Source organism: Copadichromis virginalis, linkage group LG11 (genome assembly GCF_057382275.1).
Source record: "Copadichromis virginalis isolate Kocher_CV1m ecotype Utaka linkage group LG11, C_Virginalis_male_GT1.1, whole genome shotgun sequence".
Taxonomy (NCBI): Eukaryota; Metazoa; Chordata; class Actinopteri; order Cichliformes; family Cichlidae; genus Copadichromis; species Copadichromis virginalis.
Window position 1 is genome coordinate 36,755,510 of NC_140628.1, and position 18,476 is coordinate 36,773,985.

At 39.0% G+C, this 18,476-nt stretch overlaps 1 protein-coding gene across 2 annotated transcripts in view; it reads right to left on the reverse strand.

Moving 5' to 3' along the window:
- Positions 1 to 18,176, reverse strand: part of rgl2 (ral guanine nucleotide dissociation stimulator-like 2) — a 33,054-nt gene extending 14,878 nt beyond the window's left edge. The window contains exons 1-8 of one of the 2 annotated variants that reach the window (XM_085472256.1): positions 17,947 to 18,176; positions 15,822 to 15,991; positions 4,010 to 4,057; positions 3,454 to 3,537; positions 3,165 to 3,331; positions 1,744 to 1,800; positions 642 to 838; positions 60 to 169 (exon numbers count right to left, since the gene is read on the reverse strand). In XM_085472256.1, coding sequence (XP_085328382.1) covers positions 60 to 169; positions 642 to 838; positions 1,744 to 1,800; positions 3,165 to 3,331; positions 3,454 to 3,537; positions 4,010 to 4,057; positions 15,822 to 15,980 — 822 coding nt within the window. In that variant the 5' untranslated portion in view covers positions 15,981 to 15,991; positions 17,947 to 18,176. Of the gene's footprint in view, positions 1 to 59; positions 170 to 641; positions 839 to 1,743; positions 1,801 to 3,164; positions 3,332 to 3,453; positions 3,538 to 4,009; positions 4,058 to 6,557; positions 6,817 to 15,821; positions 15,992 to 17,946 lie in introns of those variants that run through there. The other variant, XM_085472257.1, reaches the window with a different exon arrangement.
- Positions 18,177 to 18,476: the final 300 nt, after the last annotated feature.

Genomic DNA, 18,476 nt, shown 5'->3' on the forward strand with positions numbered 1-18,476 from the left:
TACATTTTGTCACCACAGGTCATTACTTAGAAAGTGTTCTGTCTTCAGGGTAAACTCACAGTCTCTATCATGGTGAGCTGCTCGGCAATCAGCGCTCCAGAGAATCCAAGGATGCTGGTAGGTTCAAACTTGGAGGCATCAGGAGGAGGGCTGGTGAAACTGGTTTGATCTGCAAATAGTGACACTGATCAAGTAAATGTGCATCAGATTGTTCAGAGCTGTGGTGACTATGGGAGAAATAAGCAGCTGAAATGGGGGTTGTGTAGCAAATTAGCACAAAACTGAAAGGAGTAATTGTTACTGTTTGTTTTAATTACTTTCTGAATCTTAGCTTTGGAATAGGTATGTCAGCATTGCTTCTGATTTAATAGTTGTTGAGATCTTTCACTGACAAACCAGATGGAAAAAGCAGTAACTAAAACCTTTAGTTTTCATAATAATGTTCAGGATATCTGGGAAAAATGATGTTATGTTCAGAGAAAATAATTTTAGGTGAAAATAGTCACAACAAATCCAGATTGTATATATTTCCATTCTTGCAGTCTCCATTTGATTTCAAGTGAGAAGAAATATATATTTCTTGATGACCTCACTGAACAAGGCCATAACACTGTCATTTAAATCCCAGTTAAAACACAGACCTTTATGGGTATCTGGGAGCAGGGCTTTCTCGCTGAGCTCCTCGGCTATCCTGAGGAAGCGAGCGCGGAGATCAGCAGCAGATGAGGAGTCATGAGGGAGGAGGGGAGCCAAGCGTAGCAAGCGAGAGGGGTCCCCCAAACTCTTAAAGTCTTCAGGATACTCTGACAGCCACGTGCTGAACACTGTACACACTGCTCTGTAGGGATAGAGACATGGAGATAAGGATGGGAGGAATTAAAGAAAAGAAAGGGGAACGACTCGAGAGGCTGGTGCAAGAACATAAACGAAATAACACATTTTCTGCCTTGCAACTGAAAAGACTAATCCTCAGATTTATTCTAGTGTTTGCTAAGATTGCATGTGATATGTGACCGGTCTGCCTGTGCTGGATGACGGAATGAGATTGGAATCGATTGGATATATTGATATTTTTCAACACATCTAAGAAGTTTCCAATAAATCACCTTCTTCAGGCGTTTAGACAAGAATAGCAGATTAGACATGAGCCTAGTGGACCCAAAGGGTCACGATTTTAGTTTGAAGGACAAGTCTGCTTACAAGAAGTGGTACAAAAGTAAGTCTGCCAGTGGCACCGAGCACCTCTGCAAAGAAAGACGCCCCAGTTATCATGAAACTGGCTGGAATTCACCAGGCAGGCACTTACGAGACAGTCTTCAATGAACAAGCTTGACTGGAGCATATCTTATACAAGCTTTTTGGAAAATTCAAAACACTTTTGGATTTCAGTTCATTAGTGTATCCTTGTAAAACGGACATTTAGCAACAATTCTCAGATTTTACAGCTTGTTTTCCTTTACTTACTCTCTGCAGAAAGAGATTTATACCCCAGAAAAAGCTTTTAACTACTCTTTGTTTTGTGCTCACGCTGATTTTAATAGCAGCAGCTGTTGAAATGGTGTGTAACATGAAAGTTTCTGTTTCAGTTTTTAAAAACACCTTGCCTGGTAAAAATAATATTCCCCTTAAAAAAAGAATGAAAGAAAGAAGCAAAAGCGTTCGCAGCAGTTGTTGTTATGGCATGCAGATACTAAAGTAACTCAAGCACTCGAAAAGATTTTGGTTAGCTATTCAAAAACTCACTTGTTAAAAGATTGTCTTATCTGACTTCTCTCGCTGTCCCCGGGTGGGTTCTCCAGCCTGTGAACAAAAAACGAAAAAATCATGAAGCAGAAAAAGAAAACCAGCTTGAAAGTATCATTCAGCTTCAGATAGCTGCATCTGCTGTATCATAAATAGCACTTCAGTTTTCCGGTGGTTTTATATATGACTTATTTTTCCAAAGATATTTTTTCGCAAAGGCTTTGGTGTTTACATTCCTGCTGATTCTCTCACTCTCTTTCCTGTTGCATCTCTGGAAAATTTTAGGTGTATCATATATAAACTTCCTTTATTTGGTGGAAGGAAATTCCACAAGCAGTTTTCTTATTTTGCTGAGTAATGTTTCTAAGAAGAAGAACTAAGCTGCAGTTATTTTAAATCAGCACACAGGTGCTTCCTGCTATGTGAAATGTCTTTAACTTTACAAGTATTTTAGAAATCCCTGTTTAAAAATGGCTTGAAGACGAATTGCAAAGCCACAATAACACCTGTGTATCTTGAGAAAACTAGGTGTATAGTTTTGAATCATAAGCAATGAACTGAACTTTATTCTTTAGCTTCTTATTTAGCAGTGGCTAATAGGAAATGAGGCTCACAGGCTGTGTTGATCTTGAAAAATCCTAACAACTAATCAATGGATTTCCATGACAAGACCTTCCAGGATGAATCTGAATGACTGTTAGCTTCCTGGCTTTGTTCCAGTAAAAATCTCTACAGGATGGATTGGTTTCTGTTTCTATTAGTATCCATGTATCCTGTCAACCAATCATATTTGTGTTGGCTTCTGCTCTATGCAAGGGAAAAGTCAATGTGGAGAATCTGAAAAGCTATGATGACTGAGCTTTTTATTTGGCTTTAAAAAGTTGTCAACAGTTAGTTAGCAGAAAACAAGCATCAGACAAACAGGAAGATATCTGTTACCTGGATATCCACCAGATAACAGATCTGGATAACAGCTCCATATTTATCTCTGGAGGGACTGTAATCAGTTTGGTAACACATGACTTTTCATCTGACACAATCGTCAGGTCAAAGTTAAACTCCAATATGTTTGTGTTTAGTAAAGGTTTAAAACTCTCTAAAACTAGGATACAGGTCAAACTTTTTTTTTTTGGAGAGGATATGTTGTTATCAACAATAAGTATACAAAAACATCTATACCATGAAAATATACAACATGCAATTAAAAACATGTAACAGAACATGATGTTTTAACATATCTCCTCAATTTTTCAGTGTGATAAGAGTCAAAGCGTACTATGCCTCTATGTGGTCTAATGTAAAAAAAGTTTAATTTAATTTGTTTCTACAGTTTAACAAGTATGCCGTCGCTCTGGTTTCTTTGATCTTACTGCCTTTTAAATTCTTTTTCATTTTAATGATCACAGCTAAAAGTCTCCTACCTGTCACTGAGGATGTCCAGCACTCTCCCCGTGGTGGTGAAGGATCGATAGGTGGAGAGAAAGATGGTGATGAAGGAGGAGTCGCCCATACAAAATGAGTGGAGGAGGTGGAGCACCAACTTCTCTTCTGTGCCTGCTTTCACACACTGGGATTTGGAAACTGTGGACTGGAAGAAAATGGGAAAGAAATGAGATCAAAAGTGAGGAAAAAAGAAAGAAACAATGTTACTGCAACCCCCACAAACCTCTCATCTCAAATAGTTTACCCAGTCAGTCACATTAAACTTACCATTGGACTGTTGGGTCCACCATGGTGCTGCTTGACAGTAACTGTGTAGATCACCCCATCCTCCTCCTCCTCCACCACAGTGGGCTGTAGAGCAAAGACAGACAGTAAAGACACTGTTTATATGAAGATTGCTGCTTATGACTAATGCATACTTTGAAGTTTTTAAAATATATTTAATAATGAGTGGCAGAAATTGTTGTTAAACCATTAACTGAAATGAACAGACGTACATGATCAGACAGTTTAATTTTTAAAAAATGGAGATAAAATCTTTATGTTTATCTTATCTTTATGGTTATTGTGTTCCTTTATGCAACAACAACAACAGTGTGTGAAATCACACTTGTTTGAACCAGTGCGAGAAACAGTCCAAATTCATCAAGCTGCAAATTCAAACAAAGAATTTATTTTGTATTCCACTTTGGCTAATTTGCAACTCAGATGGGACATGAAACAATCCAGTTTAACCTCAGGGACAGTCCCTGACACAGTCACCCTACTTTATACTGGTACTGGCTCACAGGCTGTGAATCCCCATGCAATGTGAAACCCTTACCAAATCTAGAGGACAGTACCAGGTAGTCTTCATCGGAGAGGGCTCCGCCTGAGAAAGAGAGACACACAAGATTCAAAACCAAATCACATGTCTTAGCTATTTTATTAGAGAATTTAAAAAAAAGACCAAACTGAGAGTAAAACACGTATAATCTACTTTGTTCTCCTTAAAATGATGAAGCACAACCCAAAATACACCAGGCTGCAAAGGTAATTCAACCCAGAATTAATTTTAACCTAATTTGCAACTGTTGGGAAAAGTCACGCAGCGCTGCTTCTAAACATCTTTCCCTGGACTGGGACACATGCACAATAATGACAGGCTCATCTGAATAATCCAAAGTCTGTTGTGCCCCATACACTAAAGGTGTCTATATCAAATTGTGCAAAGCATTAAAATGTTGAACCAAGAGTTTTTTCCAACCAACAGCGTGTCTGCCACAGAAAGACAGAAACATTCCTAATAGAAATAACAGAATAAGACAGCACTTGCAAACAAAAAACACTTGGCACCATTACTGCATACTTATTAACTACATATTGACACAAACAGCTCTTGGATAGTAGGATCCTGCAGCCATGTCATGTTGCAGACACTGCATGACTCACAGCACATTTTTAGAGAGAGAGGAGAAGAAGCCTGAGACATGCGGTGACACTTCAGAGACATTTTAATACTGTCAAAACAGCCGGAGAGATAAAAGGCAGATGACCTTTGATTGCAAAGAGCTGTTTTAAATGCATGTGTGATTCTGCAGATTAAAAGAGTATTTCTATTTCATTTAACCTAACACAGCTGCTCAACTGCAACATTAGTTAATGCAAATACTTGCACTGGAGATTAAACATTTTGCAATAAAAGAAACACATCTGATTTTGGAAAACACTGCTCAAGTTTGAATGAGGGTTTCAATGAGGTGTTTTAGCTTTTCTATACAACATTTATCTCATAAGCTTTACAAATGGTTTTATGTAAGTAAAACTTTGAGATGATAAGTCATCCAACAGTACACAAAAAGCAAAGATTAAAGTCTAAAAATGAGTGCAGATGTAGCAATTCTAACTCACATCCAGCTGAATCTCTGACTGATCCTGTCCACATGCCAATAGTGTCCTTTAGTCAGACGCTGAACACATTGCACACAAACTCTTTGAATGTGTTTGTGAATGAGTGAATGAGAGGTAAATACTGCAAACTGATAAGATAAAAAAAAAAGGTCTGTTTTACCATGCAGCAGATTTTTTCTTTGCTTAGTCTCATTCATTATTTCACTAACAAAGTCATTATTCTCTAGACTAACTTGATTAAAGATGTATTAAATACCTGGGCCACTGACAATAAAATTCAAATAATTTCACAAAACATAGGCAGGTCACACTGATCATCGGTTTTTCAGTGAGTGCTTTTTATGTTTTTTATGCTACACATTTAGACTTTACCACTAACAACCTAATAAAACAGTAGTTCAGAAATTATCAGTAGCAGGGGCTGTGGATGATCATACTTACCATTATGCTTGAAGTACTATACTTAAATAATACTTTGAATTATGAAGTCATAATCAATATTTTACACAGAATTGGTCATTTTGCTTGAAAAAAAAAATGATTGCATTCCCTTTGCACTCCTTTTTAGTGCATAAATCTTTGAGTTAAAGATAGATGACTTAGCATGTGGTTTGATATAAGCATAAATAGGTGATGTAAACAAAGTTGTTTTTATTTTATTTTTATTGCTTTTTGATAGTGGACCTTTTCACAGCAAAGGAGCTGTCTGTGTATTTTAAAATGTCAGTTGGTTTTAACCTCATGCCGCATAATTTGTAAAGGGTTGGCCTGTTCTGTAGTTCACATTTGGATCAAAGCATTTAACTAATACACCGATAAATATCACTTTACCCTGACGCTTTCACAACTGTAACTTTTTCCACAATAAAAAATGCATGAGTAAAGCACTGAGTAAGTCTTACTGGGTGTCTGCTGAAATCTCCAAACCTATTAGAAAGCGTATATTCATCATGAGTCAACAGGCAAAGGCAAAGGAAACACCTTGGAGACACACTCTGCTAACAAAAACAGCAAAACACGCCGGCCTCGAAAGCTCCTGTTTGTTAACCACACAAACAGAAACCTGACTTACATTTTCATTCATTTTTGCATGTCATCTCTTTCATATGCAAACTTTCAAAGTCACAGTATAAGCCAAGAATCATTCCCAGGATGGTATAGATGGCTTGTATTCCCTTCATTAAACCAGCAGTGTAATTATTTGTAATAAACCAATGCTCGCCTCTGTTCGCTTTTATCAAATTACCTTGCTTTAAAGTGACCAAAGGTCAGTGTTTCAAACAGGTACTCCTTCAATTCAAAAATGATCCTATAGCACTTCATTATATAACGTGCACTCATCAAACCTGTTATTCTACCCATTCTAACTCCGCTTACTTCCATGCAAATCTGCCTGCGATTATGTCTTTTCCCATGAAGTCAGGCTAAACACACACACGCACACAGACTGAAAAAAGAGACAAAATGGTCCCACAACTTACCTTTCCGTGGGCAAGTTCAGACAGGTAGGAATCCCTAAGCTTCCTGGAAATCTTCAGGATAAACGCAGAAATAGTGTTCTTATTTTCTCCATTGCTTCTCATCTGTTATTCACTCGTTTCTGATCAACTCCCCTGTCACAGTTGACCCATATCTGTATGTTTACCTCTTTACGTTTGCTTCTCAACCTTTTTTGCTCTCTATCACAAAGACACACCTGAAGCAGGACCTAAGCCCAACCCCCATCGGTCTACATCACCTAGACACACCCATTACACTTAAACACACACACACACTCCAAACACAGACAAGAATATGACGGTGTTCATAGGACGACACTCATTTACACTGGGTCACTTTCCACCCATTCACACACATATAGCAGGCTATGTGAAAAGCCCCAACACAGCCACACTGTTCACACAAATAAATGCCTCATCAGTGCACACACACACACACACATACACACACACATTGACAAAGCCCTGAAGCCATTTCCAGAACAATGCCCCACTCTTTCAATCTCCTCTCCGTTCTCCTGCTCTCTTTCCCTTTGTAGATGACCTTCCTATGCAGATAAACCAGTCTGACTGCGTAGTCTGTTTAAAACAACACTGAGAAAAACAGAAATAACTGTGAAGGTTGCCATCTGTGGTAGGCAGCCTGCAGTTTGAGCAGCAAGAGGCCTGCAGTCCTGTAACAAGAGGTAATAAACGTTCAGACAGCGACTAAACCAGGAAGCAAGCTGTGTTTATTTAGGGGCTAATGGCATTGCAGAGTGAAGTCGTGCTACTGGAGACTTCAGCAGCGCTGTGTGTGTGAGATAGTTTGTTAGCATAGCAAACACCAATGATTGTATTATTTCTTGTGCACTTGCTGTCATAAAGACAGGCTGTAAACATTTAGCATTTCTCCTTATAAACTTCTTACGAGTAATATTACCAATAGCTGCTTTCTTATATATCCAGCAGACAGAGAGCAAAATAATCCTTAGAAATTATTTGGCATGACGTTTCTATTTGCGCCTCCACCTACTCCTGGAAAAAACGGCAGATAGACATATATATATATAGACATATACGTCCGTGTGAAGCACTTAGGGCAGTGACCTGCAAACTGCATTAGTGGCTCCCTTTATTTGTGGGTGGGGTCTTTCTGTGTGGCGCTTGCATGTTTTCCTGCCTTCGTGGGTTCTCTCTAGGTACTCTGGTTTCCTCCCAGAGTCCAAAGACATGTTGGGTTAATTAGAGCTACTTTAACTAGAGTAAATTAGAGGTCACCACAGCTGGTAACTCTGCATGTTTGATTTTGCAGCTTTTCATGCCAGATGCTCTTCCCAGTGCAACCCCAAAGGGATTTGTGTGTCACTTCCCAGAAACGACCCAAGGAGCTTTGTCTTGTTAACCGCGTACACCACTACACTATGCACATTAGGTTAACTGGTGATTCTGGCCGTAGGTGTCAGTGTGTGAGCATGAAAGGTCATCAAGGGTTCACCTGGACACAGACTGCTGACCTGTCCAGGGTCTACAGTGCACTACCTCTCACCCCACGACAGCCAGTCGGACCTCATTCCTACCAACCAGCTACTGTCTTTACATCAACTCGTAAAAAACTGCATGAAAATATTTTTCTCTGTATTTAATTCTGCTAACACTGATAATGAGACAGGGTGTGATAATGTGTGATCACATGAAAACTAGATATGTTACTGTATATCCACGTGCTATATAACGAACAGCAGCTCAGTGATAAGAAACCTCTTTGAGAAAAAACAGCAGTTAAAACTAGTTTAACTTGTTCATACACAAAGATAGTATAATTACCCCCCAAAGGCAGAGTTACAACTGACTTATAAAAGAGGGAATGTGGTTTAAAATTGTCACTGATCCCTTGTGAAGTATAGTGATATTGTGGGCCTTTCTGATGCAAAGGAAACTAGCTTTTGCTCTGTTTCCTTGTTCCAGACATAGATGTTGTGTTGAGATTCTGCTAGGAGGTAAAAGTATATTCAGTGGAGCACCAGTCTTCTAAAACCACTCTGAATCTGGGTCAGATAAAATAGTCTTTTCTGTGGAGAAACCTCTCAGTAGATGTGTGTAATTTTGAGTTTAGCTGCCTCAAAGGCTGCTGTATAAGGATCATGATTATAGGCCACTGCGGTTGGGGGCATGTGTTGATTCCTAACATAAAAAGAGTACTGTGCAGCTGTTATCCATGGATCTCTAGTGATTTCATAAGCTTTAGAAACACACACAGGGTTGATTTTACCCATGTGATCCATTGTTGTTACCAAATGTCACCCTTTGTTTATGTTCTTTGTAAGATGGGATCTTCTCTTTGGGCACTGAGCTGTGCTTTTCTTAAAGTCCCTCCACCTCCTTGCCTACAGGAAGCACATAATAAGTGGAGACAAACACAGGAAGCAGGACGTGCTGCCGTGTTGTGAAGCTATTTTTCTTCCCTTCTCCATCAAAAGTTTAGGCTGCGTCACCTCCACAAGCTGAACAACTATGTCAGCTATTGGACAGAACCAGAAAAGCAACAGGGAGGAAATCGTCTCTCATTTTAACCCTACCTCCTTCCTCAAAAAACAGCAGTTTCAACCATTTCCCTTACATATATCCAATTAGTTCTGCCGAATACCTTTGACGTTAAACAAATACACTGTTGACGCCCACCATTTTCAATCCAGACAAGGCATTCCTGCAAACAGGGGGTCGTAAATATATCTTCTGAAGCTTTATTTAAAGATAACCATTGTTTTTTTTCTGTGTAGTTCAAAACCCCTACCCCTTCCTTCCTATCTTTCTGTTTGTCCCTCTTCTCACGCTTTCATCTATCTATCCCCTGGTGCCCGTTATCTACTGTGTTTCAAGTAAAACTCTGTAGCCGAAGTCCTATTCATCGTAAAGAGAAAAAAAAATTTATTACATGATTATAACTTTGTGATTAGAAAATGCTCGTGCTCATGCTTATATGTGGTCATCCATATGTGCTTGGGGCGCGTCTCATCATTAAATAATGTGTTAAAGTGCAACCATAACAGCTTGTACTCTTCTGGGAAGGTTTTCCACCATATTTTGGAAGCCAGCTGCAGAGATGTGTTTTTATTTATTCACAAGAGCAAGAAAGATGTTGGCCTCTAATGTTGGTTGATAAGACCCAGCTCATGTTCATCAGCAGTCTAGTTCATCCAAAACGTGCTGGGTAAGGTAGAGGTCAGGTCTTGTGCTGGCCAATCAGGTTCTCTCACACCAAAATAGGAAAATTATTTATGTGCAAACTTGAGGTTATATTAAAACAGGAAAGTGATTAAATAAAGTATTAAAGTCCAGAGCAAACAGGCTCGTAACTTCACTGACAGGTTACCTGTTGTTGTTTGAAATGAATCTATGAGGTACAGTTTTGTTATGGGAAGTCATTCACACGAAAACAAAAATAGGGACAAATAAAGGGAGTTATTGCCTTGTTCCACTTCTTAAAGTAGTAAATAAGCTTGCGTCTCTTGTATTTCTACATCATGTTTTAAAATTACTCAACAGTACACTTGTAAACAAAATCTTGCAAATATCAGGTTGATGAAATGTTAAAAATGAAAGGATACATTTGAAATATACAACTGTTTAACACCAATATCTTGAACTGATCTGCTTGAACAGTAAAAACCAAAAGGCTCAAGAATGCAAAGAGCATTATCAACACGTGTGATCTGTAACCTGATACAGATAACCTGATAACAGGACTACTAGAGTACAGATATATTAGACCAAAACAAATGTGCCTCCCTCTCTTTATTTTTTTTACTTTTCAGTAAAAGAAAACTGTGCAAAACTAGTTTTATCCAGTAATTATCATCTCTGTTCACTTGTGTTCACTTGACCACTCTGTGTGATTGCTTCAGGGTCCCTCACACAGAGCAGAGCAGCGGAGAGAAGACGCAAAAATGTTGCATAACACCAATGCTGCACTTGATCATTCAGCAAATTCACAACCTGACCAACAGGTGGCGTTATGTTATCTTTGTTATCTATAAAATAATCAGAAAACACAAATGTTCTTTCTACTACATCTTGGTAATAATGTGGAAACAAATGTTAAATGGCGTGTTACTACCACTAAATTTTTGAGCAATCAAAGTGATTTTTACAACAAGTCCAATTCATCCATTCCCACACAAGTTCATACTTGTGTGGGAATGGATCATCTAACATCTAACATTCATTGTGGGCAACTCAGGGTTCCGTATCTTAGCTGGACAGGAAGAGCTGGGGATCGATCTACTGACTTTCCAGTTGGTAGGTGACCTGCTCTACTATCAGAAATATCAAGTTATTACTGCTTAATTACCAAACTAATATGCAAGTAATTGTCTCGTGCTATATTAAAGATAAACCAATATTACTTAATTGTTATTTAGTTACTACCACAATGTGCATATATTACCATAGTACACTATTTATTACTAACAGGTTCCTATTATTACCACTATATTACTGTACGGTTACTAATTATTTAAGTTACTGAAGTATTTCTCAGCTATAACCAATATAACCAATATAATATAACCAATATAATATAATTACAATATAATTACTTGGATATTACTTTTGTAACTAAGTAGTAATAATTTGTCATTTCTATATTATTACCTTCTTGTTCCTACCTTATTATTCCCACTGTTACCACATTATTACCCAGATTCTTTTCTGCAACACCAACATAACAATTATCTTGTATAAAGTAAATGTAACATTTTGAAATTGTAACAGTTGCACATCCACAAATTTGAGTTTTACAATTGCTGCATGTAATAAGAAACTTAGCGATTTGTAGGGCTACACGTTAAAACAGAGCAGAGGAGTAGCAACATAGCAGTAGGCTTTCGCTCAGTGGATAATATGCATAATAATATGTTATTTTGTGCTGTTTGTTTTTCAGATGTACAGACCGAATGCTCAGGATTGAGCAATCAGCTGTGCTGGAAAAGTTGTCAAAACATAAAACAAAGCACTCCTGTTACTCTTCTACATTTTTACATTGCAGATAGTTTGCTACAATATGTTTGCTCGAAATGCCACAGGTTACTTTATGCATCTTGAATCACACATCCAAGTTTCCCTCATTAAAGAATGAACAAGAGGTCGTATTGGATTCCACTTGACAGCCTGTCCTTGGAGACAGCCTGTGATACTAGATACTGTTTACGGGGAGAGCAGGTGTACACTGCATCCACTGATCAGGCCACAGCATGCATTATTTAATGCGAGCTTCAGCAGACAACATGTGACACGAACAGAGAGGAAGTCTGGTCATTTGGAAAGCAAGTCAGTGTAACTTCTTTTTTTAGCTGCAGCATTTCTTGAGACTTGGTGAGAAGTAAACCAAAGAGCCCTGTGAAGCTGGGGCATGAAGCTTGGTCAGTATATTATTAGGAACCAGTACAACCGTTTTGTTTCCAACGTTGGTCTTAAGAAAGGCTAAAGTTCTGTACGTGTAAGAAGAATTTAAACAGTAGTCTTGCCTTCAGCTTAAATTAGCATTTGACCATGTGTGTGTAAGTCTGCTAATGCTCAGAAAACCTCACTATCAGATGATTAAACATTAACAAACGCAAAGTTCGTGGGAAATTTACCTGTGCCCTGAACATTTAACTTCCTAACCTAAAGTCAGTTTTACTCCCTTTTACAAAGTCAAATTGAGGAGTTTATGTAGCAAAACAAAAAACTTCATATAAACAGTGCAGAAACAATGTCTTTAAGTGCTTCTTTAAATATACAAAGCTTTACGTTCCCTGCCTTACTAACATACTACCCATGTTAGTAAGGCAGGGACACAAGTACAACTAAGGACCATCATTAGTTTTGCAGTAATTTGGTCATAAACCAAAGTGTTATTGACCTTTAAAACAACATTTTATTCTAATCGAGGCTACTTTTGGCCGCTCACTTGGGACAAGGGGTCACCGCAGGAGATATCACCGCATGTTTGATTTGGCAGAGTTTTACACCACATGCCCTTCCTACTTATAAGATGGCAGAAAAAGAAGCATCGGGGGAGGAGCAATAGTATTACAGCACATCCTGTGCAGGATGTAAATACATATGCAGCATAGCATGGCTGTCATTAAAAAAAATCACAGCAAGGAGAAAGAAGAGTAAATTGTAACAGTTCAATTAGTACGATTAGTACGATTTATTCTTCCTCAGTCTGTTAGTGTCTAAAATACATTTTAAGCATTTACTTCCTGCTGAGACACTGCAGTCAGGACAAAAGCATTGGACCGACATACAGATCGTTACTAACACGTTGCTAGCAATTCCACTAATGCCATTAGGCTGTTTTTTTTTAAAAACTAGATAAAGAGATCTGTCGTGATGTTTTAATGTTATTGATTATTTTGCTCTGTTCTACCTGTTGTAAATGTCTTACACATCTGTTGATACTGGCTTATTTTTATGCAGTTTTTATACATAAAACTTAGACGTGCCTATAGCTGAAGTGAAGTGTTCAAGATTAAATTTCAATGCAAAATGAATTAAATGAGTTGTATAAGGGTTGCCACTACAAACACAATATTTTCTTAAATCCGTTTGCTAGCTGTTATCATGATTAACCATTAGCTCTATAACAAAAGTGTTTTCATGTATTCTACTAGTTTGAATTTATTCACTTTATGGTAAATAGCAGTGTTTGTGTTGCCATGGTGCAATACACACGCGTTCATACATCTGTATCTTGGCTTTTCTGTCTGAGTCACAGTGGCTTTATTCCCTTAGGGCTGAAAAGCAGCCTACCGCATCTGCTGTTTATACAGTCCAAGGCAGCTCACGCGGTTTCTTGGGACAATGCTCTAAATGCTCCTAGCTGTGATGGCCAGTGAGGCCATGGCAAATGTCACAGTCTCCTAATCCCCTCTCAGCTCTGTGAGATCTATTTATTGTGTCAACATCAGAAAACCTACTAAAGCATATGACTGTCAATACTCAAATACCATCAACACAGTCCCACAGAACAAAGCTCTGGGATATGTCACAAGTTCATCTGACTCTTTTCCACAGCAAAGATGTACAATGTAATTGATGTTTTCCAATACACACTATGCAGTTTTCCCACTTTGGACCAAACCAATCTGCTGAGAACAGTTCCACTGTGCCAACATTGGCTGCAGTTCACCCAGAGGGCAGGTGATAGTGTCAGGGAAAAAAGCCTCTTTCCACAAACACACAACAGTTTATATGCTAAACACTGCTACTTGTTTTCTTTGAAACCAAATTTTGCCAAAAAATACTAGTATTCTGGCAATACAAGATAATTTATCCATAAATGAGTTGCACTGTGTGTGAATGATTATCTGTCTCTATGTCCCCGTGGTAGACTGGTGGCCTGTCCAGCTGTACCACACCCCTCACCCCATGACAGCTGGGATATGCTCCAGAGCCTGTCTCCCTCAATGCTGACTTGGAAAAGGTTAAGAAAATGGATGGAATTAAAGAATTCTCCTCTTTATGACAAATTTCTAAATAGTTAGTCCTGCAGATTACACAAGAATAATAACTTAAAAAAGAAACCTACGTGCATATAAAAGAAGGACCTGGTTGTGGTTTGAAATCGATTTCCTTCTAGTGGTCAGCGAATGTTGTCAAGTGGCTTGTGGTTCTGTGGCAATACTAATACTTACAGAGAGGTAAATTAATACAGTAATAAACCTTTATAAAATCTAAGAATCAAACAACATCTGTTGTTTTGTTCATGCACTAATTGAAAACAGGTAAAAAAAAAACCCAACATTTTAGCCCATAACTGTTACAATTATGGGCGAGAGCTAGAAAGGCCCACTTTATTCTGTACTATTTTGTGACTATCCTCTATTTAACCAAAAGTCCGAAAGTAGCAATTTTCTATGAAAAATCATGGGAGCTGTTGTTTTCACAGTCATTTCAGATCAGGGTTGGACTGGGACAAAAAACCCACACTGATCACTGTATCTATATATATGTGTATAATGCATATACATGAAACACCATTAGCTTGCACGGCACTAAATGCTATATTATTATGAATCATCTATCCATTTAGCGAGTTTATGATATTCAGTAAATGTAGTTGTAGCTGGCGCCTTTTTCAATGGTCAGAACACATTGTGAACTTGTTCAAAGTTGTTGAAACATTATAAGATTACAACATAAGAAGCCATAGTAAAGATATCAGGTCAATGGCGAAACAGACAGGTAGCCAAGAAAAGTAAGATTATGTTGAAAAAACATATTTTTCTGTGATTGTTGGAAACGCCAATGTACGTTTATATTTTATTTCATTTTGTTTGATTTTAGATATTGAAGCAGGTTTTAATCAGTAGTTTGTTGGGTTACAATATTAAAAGCCACACTTTTGCTATTTGCAGTGGCTCATGGTAAAAGCACCCATTCATTTTACCTGAATCCTTAAATCTCTCGCTTCAAATTACTGTCCTCCATCTAGTTTCTTACCACAATAATTGTATCTTCCTCGTCTCTTCCTCACTTCTCCACAGCTGGTGCTAGAAGCAGTAGCCTCCTGTGACTTTGAGGTGTGGTTACTAGCTGTTACTAGATGCTGCTGGTACTACTGTTCACGGTCCAACAGCAGCAACAGCTAACATGTTGGTTAATTTGACAGATTTTTCTGCATTTATTATTAGTTTCTTTTTATTCTGTCAGCTTTTCAGTAGCACCTTCGACACTTCTTCCACACGAAATGTGAGTGCACAGCGAAGGTAGGGGAGGGGCCAGTCTTGTTAAGAGATTAGATTGGGCAATGCAGTGTCAGTAACACAAATGAAGGAATGGGCTGCTCCCATTGCTTGTGCTGCAATTGCGCAGTGGGCCACATCTGACTTGACTTAATCTCACACATTTCTTAAAGCCACAAACATACAACGTCTTTCTAATAAAATAGCAGGAAATAGCATTAGCTTACAGCATTAACTGCTGTAATATCCATTAGATGAATAAGCTATTCATTTAGCCAGTTACTACTATTAGCTAAATTTAGTTGTAGCTAGCGCCTTTATCGATGGTCAGAACACATTGTGAACATGTTGAAAGTTGTTGTAACATTTTCAGATTACAATACAAATAAGCCATAGTAACAATATGAGGTTGTTGGCGGGAGAGGTAACATTACACTGAATAAACTTACATATTTTTCTGTGATTGTTGGGAACACCAATATACAAATATAAAACACCCATCCATCCATTTTGAGGCAAAGTAAAAACCATTCACCTGCGAACTTTGCACTTCAGCGTCAGCGGCTCTCCTCCCTGAGTGGCCACTTATGGTTCCTCTGTCAGGTGATAAAGGTCGAAAGCCAATGAGGGGCACATTGTCTGATTCCACCCCTGGCAGGTTATAACCACCTGTACGTATGTTACGGGGTAGCATGGTGCCAGCTGCTGCAGATAAGAGACACATAAGAAATGTTTTAGATATTTCTTAAGAAGCTGTTGGAATGAATTAAGTACTCACATGTTCATTTCCTTATAACATAAAAGTATAAAATTACATTAGTATCAGACAGTGGTGCTAAAGCTGTGGCTAAGGCAATAAAAGTGGATCACATCAGGCCAGCAGCCAGAAACTAACTTAAATTTCTACAACTGACTCATTTAACATGTCCAAACTCATTATAGAAAAGCAATGTTTTCCTTTTAAGCACTACACATCTGAAACAAACTGTCAGAAACACAGACACTCACTCCAACTTTCTAGGTTTTAGATCAAAGCTTAAAACTTGACTCTTTATTCCTGCACTGCACAGTACTTTTTTCTCAGAGCTTTTTTTTTTTTTATCTTGAATTCGATTTTTCTTCTCAAAAACTAACTTGTATTTTCTTTATTTTGATGCTTTTTAATGTCTTATCTTAGACAGTTACATAACAAATGTGAGAAGTCTAAATGTTTCTATTTTCCAGTTAGATTCTTAATAATTAGTTTGTTTCATAAAATGAGGAAAGGCTGTAACAGTGTACAGAATGATGTCCCTAAATGTGTGACCACTGGGCAGCTGGATTTTGTACTTAAGGTTTGAAGAAGTAATCATCAGTCATTTCCAGTAAATAAACTAACTGTAACTTTATGACGTATAGCCACGCTCGTCATATGTGCCTTGTTCCATCACCTGTGAATACTTTCACATGTTCGAGCTCCACATTGGACAAACTATCAGTTATAGCTTTAAAAACTTTAAGACAGCCTTTAAACTGCATTTTAAACAAAAGCAACACTCTAAATGGTATCCTGGAGTTGATTTGCTTAACACACTGACTGTGCCCTACAGAAGGTCTGGATTTGCATAGCAACCCCTCCTTCCATTTCCCTTTCCCCTCTTTGGTATTTAGATTGCCCTGAAGATAAACATCAAGTAAACACTGTTACAGGAAAAGAGGTGTGGAGCGAGACAGTTGGCGGGTATAGGAGTGATATGAGGGTGATGGAAATGTCAACCACAGACACATAAACAGTTATGTTAACCTGAAGAATTTTTATTAAAAAACATGCTAAGGTGCTCAGTTGTGCAGTTTGGCATATTAATAAATGTTGCGTGCCTCACAGTTTCTTCTTACTTTTACCTGGAGCAAATGATACAGAATGGCTGTGATGTGACCAGCAACAGAACAGCAGAGTCTGCCCTGCTAGCATGTTCAGATGACCTTTGAGCAAGGCACATGACCCATCTGATCAGAAAGAGCACGTAAAAAGTGTGTGGTCTAAAAATGCATTAATGGCACTCCCTTGTTTCCACTCATTTTGTATTGGTTCTTCACAATTTGTGTAACCCTAAACTTTCTCTTGCATAATGCTCTGTCTTTACTGCGGGTTTGTGATGGTTCATTATATTCTTGCTCAAGAAAGCAAGTTTGTACCAGGAGAGGAAAGGGGAGCAGGCCTGCAGGGGAAACAAAGCATTACCAGTGCAGCATATGATCTCGCTGACCAACGGTTATGCAGAAGTCTGAAAGGCTGCTATTCACTGGCCTGACCAAAGCAAACAGCCACATATGACTGAGGTGTACACACATATAACGCAGTAACTAGGCTACAGTAAGTCACACCCCATAGTGCCTAGTTTCTGTTTAATAAATGTAGCCGTGGGGTGGTGCTACAGCAATGTACAGTCCTAATGACAGCTTCAGTCTCGATGTGGGCTGGAAGACGAGAATGGAGCTTGAAACTGTGAGGGCTGTAAAAGTTTGACGCGTGTATTTAAACACAGCAGAGTGACAGATGATGACATTTGCTTCCTGCTGCGAATCACTCAGGGACACGAAGGCCGTAAAAATTAAGAGCTAGGCTATAAAAATTAAGCAAATAGAGGAAGATAAATGAAGGAAGCTACAATTCAACTTACTGATAGCGAAGTCTCATTCGCAGGATGTGCGCTATGCAACCGCGGTCAGCTCGATCCAGACTGCATTGGATGACCGCCGGGGCAACTGGATCGGTGGCCAGCTCAGCTGAGGAGAGTCGCACCCATCTGTACCACCGTCACCGCCGACAACGACGAGGGAGTCTCCATCCTCCGCCTCGCCCCCCCACCCTCTCTCGCCCCTCTATCGGTCTCTCCACACTGTTCGTCTGTCCAGCTTTCAGCAGCTGATAGCGCACTTTGGTCTGTCTGCAAACTCCCTCCCTCCCTCCCCTCCCTCTCTCTCCGCCTCTCTCTTGCTCTAACGTCGCAGTTCCTGTACGTTGTGCATTCACTGCTTTGGCAACATACCCGTCTCTCCGGGCAGTTCCCACAGTGTGGATAGCGACACACCGCAACAGCCGTACGCGTCACCTCCGGGGAAATGTTACTTCAAGGACCAGCAGGCAGACAGCGTGACCGCGCACGAGCACGTGTACGCACAACCACACGCAAACACATTTTCCCTCATT